The 16,342-nt window shown below is 43.9% G+C and overlaps 1 protein-coding gene across 1 annotated transcript in view; it reads right to left on the reverse strand.

Annotated features, from left to right (window-relative positions):
- The window catches only part of LOC140694913 (trafficking protein particle complex subunit 9-like), a 79,425-nt gene that overhangs the window by 16,846 nt on the left and 46,237 nt on the right, over nucleotides 1-16,342 (reverse strand). Inside the window, exons 2-4 of the mRNA XM_072957923.1 lie at nucleotides 3,085-3,214; nucleotides 2,642-2,847; nucleotides 1,834-2,042 (exon numbers count right to left, since the gene is read on the reverse strand). Of these exons, the coding sequence (XP_072814024.1) occupies nucleotides 2,039-2,042; nucleotides 2,642-2,847; nucleotides 3,085-3,214 (340 nt within the window). The 3' untranslated portion in view covers nucleotides 1,834-2,038. The remainder of the gene's footprint in view (nucleotides 1-1,833; nucleotides 2,043-2,641; nucleotides 2,848-3,084; nucleotides 3,215-16,342) is intronic.

A 16,342-nucleotide genomic window follows, 5' to 3' on the forward strand; every position in this document is an offset into this window, starting at 1 on the left:
AGGTATCAAACACCAGTGGGTGATGTGGTAACAAAGCAAATATTTCAAAAAATTAGAAATAAAAAAGATGACTAGGATAATACAGGGATCAAGGCAGCTGTTAATTTTTTGGTTTTTAAAGCAATGGAGACAGCACGGAGGGCGATCTGGCTATTTCAAATTCAGGGTGTGCGCAGCCCACATTTTCAGACCCAACAAGATGCTAACGTGGCAGTACAAGAGAAAAAGGAATAAAGAAAAAGGAAAAGAGGAACAAGAGAAAATTAGAAACACACAAGAACAAAAATGATTTTGAAAGCTTGTACAAGAATTTACGTGAGTATGTGAGGCCAGGGATGTGGGAACGGAGAGACCCACCCTCACCTCCTGATCCAGGGAAGACAGGGGCCTGAGGGGAGCGACGCTGCCAGGGGACCCCAATGTGGTCAGCGCCCCTAACCAAAACTCCACCTACAAGCGTCTAGGAAGATTTGAGCTATAAACTGTGATCGCATTTCAGGCTGGACAATTTTACTCACTTCTAACAAGAGTAGCAGGAGAGAATTAGGCTCTGCTCCTGCACCAAAGCATTGTTTAAAAAATTAATGACTGTGGAATAGTAAAAGCAACAATGGAGCAAAAGTGACTGGAAGAGAATGTGCTTGACCCTACCTCACTGGCCGTGATATCTCACTGACGTTCAGATGCTTGCTGAGCCCTTATGGTACCAGAATCGACAGACCCACCAGGAGGGAGGTTTAATGCGCTGCTGTATTTTCATGCCGAGAGCCATGGCTGGTACACGAGGTTCTGGGTAAACAGTGGTGACAGTGTCTTCCATTATGGGCTAAGCACACATCCAGCTACTCCACCAAATCCCAAGGGCAGACTTCAAAAGGTAAAAACAAGCTGGCATTCTCTGGTGGCTCTGCAGACTCAGAGCCAAGCAATTGCTGAGAAAAGTGTCACCAGTGCCTCCTATGACAAAAGAGGCACTAGCCTGGGGGCTGGGGCAGGGCTCCAGGCTTCCACTGCTCACCCCCAGTCTGTCCAGGGTGAGAAGGTGGTCCCTGCTTACGTTGCACCGATGCACCTACTTGACTGACGCCTGGGGGCTCAGCAGGAGGTGACATGTGTGGTGAACGGAGCCAGCCTAGGTGTAGCACAGTGCTGGCAGCTATGCCCTCAACAGTGTACAGGCTCCTAAACCTGACACTTCATCTCCAAGGAGCTGAAGGGGAGTGAGGGCATGTAGATCACAGGTCCCTGTGGGAACAAGTACAGTTTATGGCCACGATATGACTTGCCCCTTCCTTAAGCCATAGAGGTATTTTCGGGAGGAACAGAAAATTCATCCAGAGCCCGCTAGGCACCTCACACAGGTGGGACTCGGGTCCCCTGTTCCTATAACTCACAGGGCTGGTCTGGACATTCTTTTTATCAATTCTCTGGCATCTTCTCCTCCAACTTACCAACAACCAGAAAGTAGAATCTGAGATTAGTTAAGTTCAAGAATCACAAATCACCGCCCCCACAGCAGGCCCGGCAGCACGTGCCAGGTCCTCCGACCGTCACCTGTGGGACCACCATGAGCGCTCTCCAGACTCATGGCCCAAGTCCATAGGCCAGGGTGACACAGCTTCCCTCACTCTCCCCAGCAAACAGGGACCACCTCTCGGCAAAGGCATCTCAGAATCTTCTGCACGAGGGAGAGCACGATAGATACATGGGGAAACAGACCAGAAGGTGGGGGGGTAGGCAGCCCAGAAGAGCTCGTCAGCACTTTTGAGGCAAAGTGGGGCCGTTGACTTAATCACAGGGACAATGTGAGAATGAACATTTCCCTGCTCTTACCCATACTCTGTGATATGCTTTTCCCAGCATAAGGAGTTCATTCGGAAGTCCCTGGCGGTGTTTCTGATGTCCTAACATGTCATGCTGGCTGTCGGGCAGGAAGAGAGGGCCTGAGCCAAATAGGTGCTGGGCCTGGAAGGCAGGAGACACCGGCTCCAGCCCCAGCTAAACCAGCGCCTCTTTCTGCCTCTCGGGATTCAGCATCTCATCTATAAACAAAGGGATGAGACTGTCTCAGGACAGGCTGCCCAACAGAAATGAAATGAGAGCCATGTAAAAAAGTTTCCCAGTTGCCACATTTAAAACAGAAAACAAAGAAACAAACCAAAAAAAAAAAAAAAAAACAAATACTAGAAACTAATTTTAAGAACAGATCTTACTTAATCTACTGCATGTAAAATACTATCATTTTGACATGTAAACAATATAGGAAGTAACAAGATAGTTTATATTCTTTTATTAGACAAACCTCAGCGTCTAATGTGCATTTGACCTACAGCACATCTCAGCACAGACCAGCCTCCTCCCCAGTGCTCCTAGCATCAGTGGCTGTGGCTACTCTATTGGACAGCTACTCAAGGGGTCCCACCATGGTCCTGGCTGAAAAGCGGGAGGAAGTGTCCACATTAACCCTAAAAGGATCTCTCTGAAACAGAGGCAGATTCACTTTTAAATGTCTGTAAACCGGTGGGCTTCACCTCCCTCCACCTTGGCTACAACACAGTCCTCTTCCTTGCTGATCCCTTTCTGGATGTAGGGAAGAAACCCGGAACACAGCCTGGGTGGACTGGCCTCCAGGGAAACTTACCTGCTGTCTGTGTCCAGTCCCATGATGTCCTCCTTCTCAAACGGGATGCAGCGGAGGGCGATCTTGTCCCCAGACTTGTTGGGGGCTGCATCCAGCCACTTGGACTTGGGCAAGATGAAGAATGACTCAGTGAAGTCCTCGATCCTCTTCTCCACCACCCTGCAGTCCTCGTAGATTGAAGGACACGTCGCTGTGCGGCTGCTCGGCTACCTCCCCATGCAGCACAAAGACAAAGAGCTGAGAGTCATTAAGCGTGCTGCCATACAGCTCCTCTGCACATGGAGCTTCTAGAATGCCTTGGCAGAGAGGCAGTCGGTAATGGTGACAGGGCCCACGACCTTGCGGTGGGTCTGGAAGTCGCTCCACCCACTCTCGGGCGCATAGTGGTGCCTGTAGTGGATACAGAGTGCCCACTGGGAGCCGCATGGGATGATCTGGCTCACCGAGGAGGTTCGCTTATAGATGCAAAAGAAATTCTCCTCTGAGATGATCCCCACGGGTTGGACCACAACGGTAAGAGTCTCATAGACCTCAGCACACTGCACGTAGTCAGGGATGCTCATGTTGCAGGCCCTGCGGAGAGGGGAGAGGAGATCGAGGTACATACTGTGCTGTGGGCTGCGGGCGCATTTGGGTTGCAGTGATCTGGTGTGTACCAGCCAGAAGGCAAGGGAAGGCAAAGCAAATCCGGGGGTACAGTTTGTCCTCAGTGTCTGCACATAGCTCGGATCACATTACCCAGCTTTTGGTCTAGGCTTCCTGCCCCTGCAGAGAAGGGTCATTCTGTTTCCAAGCACCTAGCAAGGCCCTGATGCGAAGTCACTGCTCAAAAATGCTGAATAAAGAAATGAACAAAGGGAATGACTGAAAAATTGTGCTGAACACTGGAAATTGACACAACACTGTAAAATGATTATGAATCAATAAAAAAAGTAAAAAAAAAAATAAAATAAAAATAAAAAAATTGATGTTGGCAAATGTCATCAAATATCTGCAATTTTCTTATTTTAACAATAAACATAGATGTGTACCTGTAAAAAAAAAAAAAAAGAAATGAACAAAGGCACTGCTTTCCCCAACCCCCCTCAGCAGAATATAAAGTAAAGGACCACAGTAGGATCAAAAGATTTGGATTTCTATCCAATTTATTTGAACTCCTAAGCTGCAGAATAATGGATAAGGAAACTTGCCTTGGGGAGGACGGTACAGTTCAGTGGTAGAGCACGAGCTTATCATGTACGAGGTCCTGGGGTCAAACCCCAGTACCTCATTTTAAAAAATGAAACAAATAAATAAACTTAATTACCCTCCTCAAAAAATATTTTTAATTCAAAATTCAAAAAACACCTTGCAATTGACACAACATTGTACACTTGACTATACTCTAATTAAAAACAAAATCCTTGCCTTACAAGAATATATCTGGATTACTGATGTTTGCAAATGTAAAATGCCTAGGGTACCCCCTGCATAAAAAGGGGGGAATGTATAAATTTACTATTGCTCCTTTATGAGCTATATTTCCTTTGGGGGGTTTATAACGTCTCAGAGCAAATTTTCTAAGATTAAAAAAAAGAAAACATTACCTGATTCGCCATAATGCTGAAGAATCAGATAACCCTATGAAAGCATCTGACCCACAGAGGTTACTCAATAAATGTCTGTTGAATGAATGTATAAACAAGCAAAGTGAATGCTGCTCCCTGCCACAGACCATCATATTGGTACTGCCTGGAAATCCCAAGCCCACGTTCCACCCGTCTCTACACTAACCATGTGGGTGACATGGGCAGGCCTGTGTGATTCTCTAAGCCCCAGTTTAATCGTGAATAGAAATGAGGGCAATAACACAAACTTAAAATTGTTAGTGAGTCAGTATGAATTGTACCCCAACTTTGCAAGATGGAACCATTTAGGAAAACTGGGCAAAGAGTCCATAGGCCGTCTCCATACTGTCTCTTACAACTAACTACATGGGAATCTACATTATATCTCAAAATAAAAAGTCTAATTTTTTAATGAGCTTATTGAGGTTAAGTGAGCTCACTGTCTCAAATAAGGAACACACAGTACAAATAGGACAATGCCCAGCCCATGAGATACTCTCAGTTAACATTCCCACTGAACCCACTGGTCCCTCAAACTTCAGAGCAAGAAGATGGGTTGTCGTGGCAGGAGGCCACCGCACCTGAAGCTAAGAAAGTTAATGGTGCCCACTTCCAAGAGCCCCTGTCACCACCCTTGTTCTAATTTTCTATTTGTAATTTTTTTTTATTAAATAGAAACTCCCAATTGCATAGCCTTAACCTGACCAGACATCATGATGGCAGTTCTTCAATACCTGACAACACAGGTCATTAAGGCAGCCCTTCTAGGTGAAATAATGAAATGAAAAGCCATTTCCACAAGACTTCTGTGTAAATTTACTAGGGAAATTCATCCTGGACTGAGGAAGAGGACTGGGGAGGAGGGGGCAATCTGGGGCACAGAGAACTATGGGCCACCTGCCCCACGATGGAATTCAGACTCAGCCCTCACCTTCCAGGAAATTCAAAATACACACCGACAGACTGCTATGGACAAGGTTTTTCTTTTTTAAACAAATCCCTGAATCCCTAGCAGATCTTGTTTCTACCGAGACACAAATGAATTATGTGTATAATATTTCACGAAAGCCCTAAAATATTATCACCCCAACTTGACACATCAAGAAACTGAGGTAGAGAAATTTATCACATTGTACAAGATTAGAGAGAGGCCACGTCAGACTCTGTACTTAAATCCATGCCCCTGCTCCAGTGCTCACACTAGAAAGTGTGACATACTGCCCCTTTCCTGCTCTCTCCCTGCAATAAATCTCTGAAGAGTCTTTTCTGTGCCACCTGGAATCACAATCACTTCAGTTTTCCACAAAGAGCTATGTCACTCTTTGGAGGATGTGTCAAAATCTAAAGGGTTGCGATGGGAGGAGAGATTTGCATTTTCTGTTTCTCAAAGGAAACATGGCTTTAAAACAAACTGAAAAGCACTTATCTAGTCCAAGCCCTTATTGTGCAGAGGAAGAAACGGAGGCTCAGAACAGATGAAGAAAGGGCCTTATTAATAAATATTGCCTCAGAGCAGCACCAAGCCAGCCCTGGGCCCTTCTGGGGGAGTACATGGGAGGCCCAGGAGAATGACTGTTAGAAAACGGAAAGAGAAGAAGCATACAAGGTCCTGTCTCTACACCACCATACCATGAAGTTCCACCAAATTACCCAGTATGGGTGCAGCCAACATTAAGGTGGGCTAAACAGGTTATGGAAACCTGGAAGCCTCAACCATAGTGGAAATTCCAACGTTTACTATGTTTGTTCCCCAGTTCAAGCATCAGCTCAGTGGGCGCTCTGTACCAGGGACTACACGAGGCCTGGAGTTCTCCCAAATACAGATCTTTTTTTACGACGTGAGAAACCACATAAACGCCACCAGAAGAATAGCGCCCACAGATAAGATGGAATTACTGAAACTGATAGCAGCCAAGGAGCATATAATACTAGGAAACATGTTGCTCCTAGAAATGGACTCATGGACATAGAAAGCAAACTGTGGTAAGCAGGCAGGAAAGGGGGGATTAACAGATACACATTAATAAATATAAAATAAATGACAAGCATCTACTATATAGCACAGGGAACTATATTCAATTACTTGTAATGAGTTCTACTAAAAACAATCTAAAACAAATATATATATATGCATATGTTTATAACTGAATCTCTGCTGTACATCTGAAACTAACATTGTAAATTGACTACACTTCAATAAAAAATAATTTTAAAAAATAAGTAAAAATAAAAGCAACGTCATTAAGAAAAAATAAAAGAACACTCTAATCCCCTTAGCTGTAGGTGGTGGAAAATTCTGGTTGCAAGCACCGAGTCCACTGGATCACTCCAGCACTGTCTGTCACTCTTTCTGACAATCAGAGAGTCACTTGGCTTCAATGAGGTTAATTTTCTTTTCTGTGAAAGGCTACAGTTGCAACTAATGATATAGAATCTCATCATTGACAAGCCCAACAAATAGTGAGGACTTCCCATGGGCCAGGCTCTGGAGAGATGAAAATATAGGGTCCCAGATATATTCATGGGTAGAAGAAGTTTATGCCATAAAGACATTAATTCTTCCTGTTTTGATAGACAGTTTCATTTCAATTCTGATTAGAATTCCTACCAGATTTTTCATGGAATGTAACAAGTTAATTTTTGGTCAGGAATAGCCAAGAAAGTTCTTTAGAAACACCACTGGGGAGGGGTGGTTGGGTCATTAATTTCCACTATTCTTTCTGAAGTGATGAAAACGTTCTGGAATAATAATGGTTGCACAAATGTGAATATGCTAAAAGCTGCTGAATTGTACCATTTAAATGAATGGACTTCATGGTGTGTGAACAAAATCACAACAAAGCTGGTATATGAAAAAATATTTCTTGACAATTATTTTTCCCTCTTTACTACTAGTGTGCCACACAATTTAAGAAAAACAAAAAGTCAAAACCAACCAAACTGTGCCAGGAGCTTTTTAGGACTGCAATGTCCCTGGGTCTCCAAGGCCTCTGGTGGTGCTGTTCCTGTTAACACACACTAGCTGGGCTGGGCTAGTTAGGGACTGTAATTATCTTTTTAAGATCGATGGTCACACGTTTCACCCTGGGAGAGGGAAGGAAGGAGGATGTCACAGCCTTATGCCTTCAGCTCATTTTTAATAGAACCAAGCCCTGCTTTCACCACTGTAATCCCTCTCACTATAAAAACACGTGACATCAACAAGCACCGCCATCATAACACCTGAAAGTGTTCAAGGTACTTACCTGGGGCAGAAACACTGAGGGAGGAGACAGAAGCTCACTCAGCACTTACGCTCCCTTTTCCCGACTCCACCAGGAGAAGCTGGGCGTCACAGCCGGTGGCTGTCAGCCCAGAGAGCAGCGCCCACGCCACTGAGCTGGTCCTCAGGGAGCAGGAAAGGGAGAGGAAGGCAGCCCGGGGGTCGCGGGGCAGGGAAAGTGGGGCGGGGTTGGAAACGCGGTCTGCAGCCCCGCTCGGATGCCAGTCCTAGCCCCAGCTACCCCGTCCATGTCCGCAGACCCTGCCCGCCCGGGACACAGCCCGCCCAGGGGTGGGGACGGGCCGACGGCCCAGGAGAGGAAGCCCGGGAGGAGAGGACTCTCGGGCGGGAGAGGTGAAGGGCACACCAGCCGCGGACTGAGGGGAGCCCGGCTGGGTAAGAGGCGGCAGGTGCACACCTCGCCCTGGACAGGTGTGCCTGGGGCGCCGGGGCAGGTGGCGTGGGCAGAGGGCTCTGGCCCGAGCAATTCAGCTGGACACAGGCTGACTGGCTCCCTGAGGGCTGTGACACGCGGACCGCCCTCCTGCAGCCGCCTGACCACTTTCCCGGGGGCTCCCCACCTTGCACTTCCACAGCCAGAGGCCCCGGCCCCAGGCAGGAGTCAAAGGCTTACCGGGCTACAGAGCTGAGGAGACTTTGGGGCCGATCCCCGGCTCGGAGCTGGAACTTCCAAAGCGCGGTCCAGCTGGCACCCACTGCGCATGCGCAGGAATGCCAGAGATCCTCTCTGTGTTCTGCTAGAGAAGGTGGGGCAGCGAGGAAGAAAGAAGATGGGAGGGGGAGGAGAGGAGGGGAAAAGTGGAGGGAGACAGATGGACAGGAAGAGCGGAGGGAAGAGAGGGATCTGGATAGGGGAGGGTCTTAGCGAGGAGAAAAAGCTTTACCTCTGGGGGCACCCCAAAGGAGGCAGCAATACTGCCTCTGTACCCTTCTGTAACCCTTCAAGACCCGCAGCTGAAGTTTTACCTCGCTGGTCCAGCCCTCCACCCGATGCCCCCATGCGGAGCTTGGTTTTCTGTTGCTCTGGGAACCAAGCACCCGCAGGTGTTGTCGCTCAGAACTAACTTGGGAAGAGTACATATTCCCCTTTTACACGCTGGGAAACAAGCAGGCACGATTTCTGCCTTAGTCCCACTGTCCCAGCTGTCGGGCTGGAGGGGAGCGGGGTGGTACAAGATCAGCGCCCCAGACAGAGCAGACTGCCTGAGTGTTGGTGCATAGTCCCCATCCCTCCTAGGTAAACCACACCCCACACTTGTAGAACCATCAAGGGCTAACAGTAGGTCCCTGGGTGTAGGAGAGGTGTCCTCATGTGAAGGAAAAGCCCAGCTAGGCTAACAAGATAAGTCACAAATCTAAGTGTGATAAGTGTCGGTTTACTGCTCTAAGTTTTGCCAGGCTAAATCTTAAGTTTAGTGTCAGTTTACCTGGCTAACAAGCTAACTCGTAAATCCAAGCTCAACATGTGTCAGGAACGTGAACTATTACAAGTTGATAAGCTCCAGTGTACTGATTCCTTGCTTTTTGTTGTTTGAGCCTTATTGGCTAATACCCCCTTATTTGTAATTAACCCTTTAAAACCTCATGTGCACGTCTTGGAACTGCTCAGAACTTCGGAGCAGAAGCCCCTCTAAGCCCGCCGGCATAATAAATCTGAGTACTCCAACACTCCGATTTGTGCTTGTTTCTTGGCTGGCCTGTTATTTCCGTAACTCTCAGTTCCAGTGCCCAGCTTGCTAGGTAGATAGGAGTGTTACCGAGTCCAAATTCATTCTCAGTGCAGGACAGGCCAATAAGTTGGGAGACCAGCTGTTCGGTCATGGAATAGCAAGTTTCTGTAGACCTAAATGGCAAAATAATGTCTTGAAAAACCATCTCCCCAAATCACAATTCAGGCTCCTTTCCTACATGCTTGGTTGTTGCAATCTTCTTGGTGTAGGAATTCCTTCTTGTTAGAATCCTTTGTCCTTGCAGCTATCTGCCTGGGTCAAATCTTTGTAAACGACCAACAAAGCAAACATTATTTTCTATTCTACAATTTGTTATCTTTTTATGAATGAAAAGTGTTAAATATCCTTAAAGGTCAGAGCCTCCAGAAAAGGCTCTCCTGTATATTTCAGGCTCTAAGCAACATTGTTTTACAAGCAAGATGAAGCCTAGGAGACAGAGCATAAACTTAAATTCAAAGGATCAGATCTAATATGGAGTCACACTTGTTCTGTTCTATTACCCGGGTAGAAGCCACTTGAGGATTTAAATCCCTTTAAGTTAAAAATAACTAAAACCTTAATGGAATTTACATACATAGTTGGGAATGTGCATAGCATATATGGAAAATCACCCAAAGGATAGTAAACAGTGGCATTACCAGGGAGGGGAGACAGAACAGAGAATGAGGGAAAACTTCTTTCACTTGTGTATATTTGTGCTCTGTTTGAATTTTTTGAACCATTTGCTTGTATTTCTTTTTCAGTTAAAAAAATATGTGTAATGGAGCAAAGGAATAACTAGCTCAGCAAATACAGCAGCCATGGAATCACTGAGTCATCACTTTTGATTTAAGCCACGAAGCTTTGATTGACTCTCTCCAATGTGCCCAGTGCTGTTTTAAGACTTCTTTTATAATTATTATTATTACTACTACTACTACTACTACTACTACTACTACTATTACTATTACTATTTATTATTATTATTATTTTATGAAATAATAAGAAGGTACCCCTCACCCCTGCCCATGGCTGGTGGAAAACCAACTGAGTTTTTTGAGTTGTTTTCCAAGGAGTAGATATGAGTTATAAACTGAAAACATATTCAGGGCATAATAGGCAGAGTGTTTTTCCAGCTGGCCAGACAGCTATGAAGGGTTTTCAATAGAGGCGCCCAGAGGCTGAGAGGGAAAGCCACCAGGATCCTACAGAAAGCTGCCCAAACTGCCTACTCCATGGCACTACTGAAATAGGAAAGAACAAATCTGACTCCATATTTGATCTGTTCCTTTGACTTTAACAAAGCCAAGTTAATACGTTCCGGTCTTTTCATGGGTTATGATGTCACAGAGGAGACGGACATGTCAACAAGGAACCACTCTGCCGTGATCACGGAGCCGGGGAACGGGATGGGCTGCAAGATGTATGACACAGCCGCAACTGTGCCCGTGCTAGGCAGGTATTCAAAGCCGACTCAACAAGTTGTCAAACACCTGTGCCCACGTGCCCATCACCTGACATGTAATAAAGAGAAATGAAAACCTATAAAAGGCCAATAAACTTTGTGGATATACCGTCCAAAGGGGAAAGTCACAGTTTGACACCTGGCCTTCCCGTTTCCCTGGGATTTATTCTTGGAGAACCTTAAAAACCACTCCTCTCTCCTCAAGAAGTCCTGCATATTTGTCCTATCTTTGGCTCAGGGATGGAGCACGTTCAGGTGAACTTTAATGTCTGCACAGATTTGACTGTCTTTCTCCAGGTTCACTTGTCCATTCTAAAGGGGCCTGAGCTAAGTCCATCCTCCGTAATTTATATTCCCTACATTGACAGCTCGTTGAGTCTGCAATTAAAAGCCAGCAGAACAAGACCGTCCTCAGCTAAAAAGTTCACCCACCCTTCACTGCTTTCTTAATCTGCTCTCCTGGCTAATTGTAACACACGAACACCTCCCTCCACCAAGCTACCCAACTATGTCATTTAGTCTCCCCAAAGAGAAAGTAAGGTCCATAAAAGAGGAGACAACTGCATAGTCACCTCTGAATTCCTAGCATATAGTAATGTCAATAAATAGAACTATGATTATTGCTACTTTCCTTTAAAACCTTTCTGGTTATTTGAATGAGACCTTGGAAGAGAGGTGTTTGTGGTCCAGTATCTTGATCCACAAGAATCTGGAGGCCTTTTTCGGAATGGATTTTCACTGATTCATTCAAAACACATCTTCTTAATCAAGGAGTAGCTGTGCTTTTCTGCCAGGAGTTTGTGGTCACTCTCATGCCAGAAGAGCTTTAAAATATATCCTTAGTTTGGATTTGTTATTTTTCCCCTCTTCCAACAAAATTGACTTTCCTTACTTTCTTGCCTTGAGGAATTTTTTTTTCCAATTTCACCCTTTAGTTAACCAAGATTCTTGGGATGGGCTTGGTCGATAATATGATCAGCCATCCAACTCCCAGTGTGAGGGGCCTCAGGCTCACCTCCTGCACTCCTGCCAAGGCAACTGAAAATCAGTTCGGGAGCCAACCGGCATCCCAGGGTTTCTAAGGCTCGTGTATCTCCCAGAATCCCTGCTTTCTCGTTTGTCTTGGCTTCTGAGGATTCCCCCTCTCTTTCTTGACAATTAGTTGTGCAGTTTGAAAGATGAGGAAGGAAGGTTTTATTTCTTAATCAGCATTTTAAGGAACTTGTGTAATGAAGGTTTTCATGAGTTTCAAGAAACCTCCATTGCCGAGACAGAAAACACACTATACATTTTCTAAATTTAGCACTCATGTGCATTTTTTCTTTGCTTTTCTTAACTGTTAAATGATATTTTTTAATTAAAAAAATAAGGCCCCAAATAAGATAGAACATTGAAGGGGCAAACAAAATTAAAGGGCAAAGACAGAAAAATGATAACTACTCTACAATGTTAATATAATACATGCACTATGTATCAGATCAGCAATTCTCAGTAACAGCTAATTGAAACATGATCATGAGATAAAACGTCTCTCCTGTCAGGAGATGGCCATAAGAAAATAGAATTAAAACAACAAACTAATATCCTAAGTCTGACGAGGTACAGAAGGCTACCAGCTAAATGTGTCTGCTTCTGGAAAAGAGGGAGACTCACCAGCTCTTTTCTGTGGAGCTTGAGCCCAGGGGAGGACGGTGAAGTGAGGTCAGTACGCACCCATTTAGCAAAGTGACTGATGAATAAAGAGACCTAAGCTTGGATGACAGACATGATACTACTATTCATTTGTCCTGTAAAGTATGTCTTCACGTTAAGTGATCAATACTTCGGGGTCCTCAGGGATTGAGATTATAGGAAAATGCACAGCCCGGGCCCAGATCTCCACTATGAGCTCGTGACACTGCACTTAGATGTCTCAAGGGCACCTTCAACTTCACCTGCAAAGAGCTATCTTCACGGTGCTCCTCCCATAGTCGTCCTGCCCAGGGCCTCTGGTCGGGGGGTAAGGTCTCCCTGCATCTCCCAGCTCAGGCCCATCACTCACAGATGTGAATGGACCCCTCCTTCAGGGCCCAGATATCCTCAGTCACCGAGTCCCACCACCCTCACCTGACCTACCAGGTACTCACTGGCACTCCCTCAGCAGTGACTGTGTGCTGGGGACCACGCTGCACACTGTGCACACGTTACCTCACTGGATCTCCATAGCAGTCCTGGGAGGTCGGTGCATCATTGCTTCAATTGATTAGATAAATTGTTTCTCTTCCTTGAATGCGTGATCCAAAGTGACACGGCTTCTGAGCCACAAGCCTGGGACTGAAAACAACTTGAAAATTGAACACTGATACACGTCGCAGCCACCCTACTGACTCATCACATCACCTCCTGCCGAGCCTTCTAAATGTTTCCAAGCATTCTGTAAGACAGAAGTGATCTACGAGAGCACCCCACTCCCCTAGTTAAAATCTGTCAATGACGGTCCACTGCCCTTTGGAGAAAGCCCCACCGTGCCTGAGCACAGCCCAATGGCTCGGTATCCGCGTTCCCTGAGCAGCCGTGCCGCCTCATCCACCACGCAGTTCTACACGTGCCGTGTCCAGGACAGGGATGTTGACACCGTACAACCCGGGGCTTGTCTCACTCGAACAATCATCACCTTCTTCAGTGTTCATCTTCTTCATTGCTGACACTTAGGAAAATGTTTTCTTAGGATGAATCGATATCTTTTTCCTTACAACTTCCCATCATTGATAATGATCTCCCTCCAAAATAGAGAAGACCTAATTCTCAGTCTCCTTATCTGTAAAGTGAGAATAACAAGGAAATATGAGAAGTTTTAAGAGAAATAATATTCATGTGAGGCTGAGGGACAATTCCATCATACAGTAAGCACTCAATATGTGCTTACTTAATATTAATAAGGGTATATTGCATTCCAGCAACTTTCAATCAATGTTTTATGACTTTGTCCAACCGACTACTGACAAAATTTTAGACGAACCCCTTTGAGCAGATCAGCACAAGCGTACTGGGAGAGGTAAGCGCTGACTCCAGTTACAGCTGCAGCCACCCAGCACTACGGGGCGGGGGCAGTTTGCTCAAAATCTTACATGTTGCTTGAGCATTTAGTTGTCATTATTGAATAAAGACAGGTGTTCTTTAGTCAAAGCTCCTGAAACATAAATCTTCAAAGATTGATGCAAATTAGGTTTCAAGTACAAAACTCTCACTAGAATTTATTTGAAAATCATACTCTTAGCTACTCCGCACATCCAAAGGGCATGTTCTCAATGTATCTGACTAAATACACTGAAAGGGTTGTTTAAAAGAAATTATGAAGAAGCCATCCTGAATAAGCTCTCAGTATCATCTGCACAAAGCCCCACCCAAGGGTCTCATTTCTCACTTCCACATAGGTGTTCAGGCAGCTTAACTTGGGTCTTGGTTTCTTATAACACGGGGTGGGGAATAGTTGTGGATAGATTTATGTAGCAAATATAAACCTAGGGTATCTTCTGTGAAGGAATTCTAGAAATAAGAAGATGGATATATATTCCGACCCATAAGAAACTCAGCCTTTCCATTTACAACAGCATTAAAAATAAAATGAGAGATACATTTAACAAAAATTTACAAGATTTGTACATTGAAATTTTTGAAGTATCACTAAAATAAATTTTAAAAGATCTACATATATGGAAGATATCCCATTTTCAAGGAATGATAGAAAATATTATTAAATACGTTAAGACTCCTCAAAGTGATCTACATATTCAGTGGAATCCCTATAAAAATTCCAGCTGACTTCTTTGCGAAAATTGAAAAACTGATCCCAAAATTCATATGGACGAGCAAGGGGCCCAGGACAGTCAAAACAACCTTGAAAAAGAAGAGTAAAGTAGGAGGACTCACTTTAAAGTGTACTAAAATGCTATAGTACTAAGTCACCATGGTACTGGCATAAGGTTGGATAAATAAATCTATGAGACACAATAAAAACCAAGGGGAAAAAACTTACATTTACAGACAGTTTTCCACAAGGGGGACAACAACACTCCATTGAAAGAATAGTCTATTCAACAAATGCTACAGGGACAGCTGGGTATCTGCAGGCAAAAGAATCAATCTGGAATCTGAACACTCATATTTTATATAACAAATAAAAATTAATTCAAAATAGATCACAGACTGAAATGTAAAAATTAAACCTATAAACTTTCTAAAAGAAGACACAGTATAAATCTTTGTGTTCTTAGGATAGGCTTTGGTTTCCTAGATACAATACCAAGAGCATAAGTGATAGAAGAAAAAAGCAGATAAACTGGACTTTATCAAAATTAAAACCTTTTTCTTACAAAGGACATCATCAAGAAAGTGAAATGACAGTGGAAATGGGTATCTCAAGTGACAGAGTGTGTGCTTAGCAAGAAAAATAAAATAAATCAAAATATCTAATTACCTCCCCTGTAAAGAAATTGTTTTAATGTTTAAAAAAATATAGTGAAAGGACAATGTGCAGAGTAGAAGAAAAATTTTGCAAAGCATGTATCTAATAAGAGAGTAGCATCCAGGATATATAACAAATGCTTACAACTGAGCAATACAAGAAAATAGACCCAAATTTTAAATTTACCACGAATTTAAATAGATATACAAATGGCCAATAAGCATATGAAATGATGCTCAACATCACTAGTCAAATCAAAATCAAAATGAGATCTCATTTTACACCCACTAGGATGCTTATAACCAAAACATGGACAATGACAAATGTCGTTCAGGAGGCAGAGAAACCTCATATGAGGCCAGTGGAAAGGCACAATGGTGCAGCTTCTTTGGAGAAGTCTGGTATTTCCTCAAGTGCTTATAGTTATATGGCTCAGCAATTCCACACCTACATATAGAGTCATCCCTCAGAATTCTCGGGGGGTTGGCTTCAGGAACCCCACACCCTGGATACCATAATCCAAGGATGTTCGAGTCCCTTTGTAATCAGCCATCTGAATCCATGTAGTGGAAAATACAGATATGGCGGGCCAACTGTACAGCCAACAGAATGAAAATATAATCTCATAAAAAATTTCACATCAATATTCATAGCAGTTTCATTCAGAGTAGCCAAAAGTTACTAACATTATCCATCCATCAATGAACGGATAAACAAAATTACCAAGAATAGTCCGACAAACTTTTGGTAATTGAATCTTTGCCAAAGGAGGTGAGAACATACAATGGAGTAAAGGCAGCCTCTTCAGCAAATGGTGTAGGGAAAACTGAACAGCTGCATGTAAATCATTGAAGTTAGACTACTCCCTCACAGCATACACAAATATGAATTCAAAATGTGTTAAATACTTAAACATGTAGACAAGACACTATAAATCTCTTAGGAGCAACCATAGGTAAAACATCTGACACATCTAAACAATGTTCTCCAAGAGCAGTCTACTCAAGCAATTGAAAAACAAACAAAAATATACAAGTGGGATCAAATTAAAATTACAAACTTTTTCATAGCTAAGGAAAGAGTAAGCAAAACAAAAACACAACCTACCTATGGAATGGGAGAAAATATTTGCAATAAATGAAACTGATAGGGGCTTAATTCCCAGAATATGTAAACAGCTTTTACACTTAATA

Source organism: Vicugna pacos, unplaced genomic scaffold (genome assembly GCF_048564905.1).
Source record: "Vicugna pacos unplaced genomic scaffold, VicPac4 scaffold_111, whole genome shotgun sequence".
Classification (NCBI taxonomy): Eukaryota; Metazoa; Chordata; class Mammalia; order Artiodactyla; family Camelidae; genus Vicugna; species Vicugna pacos.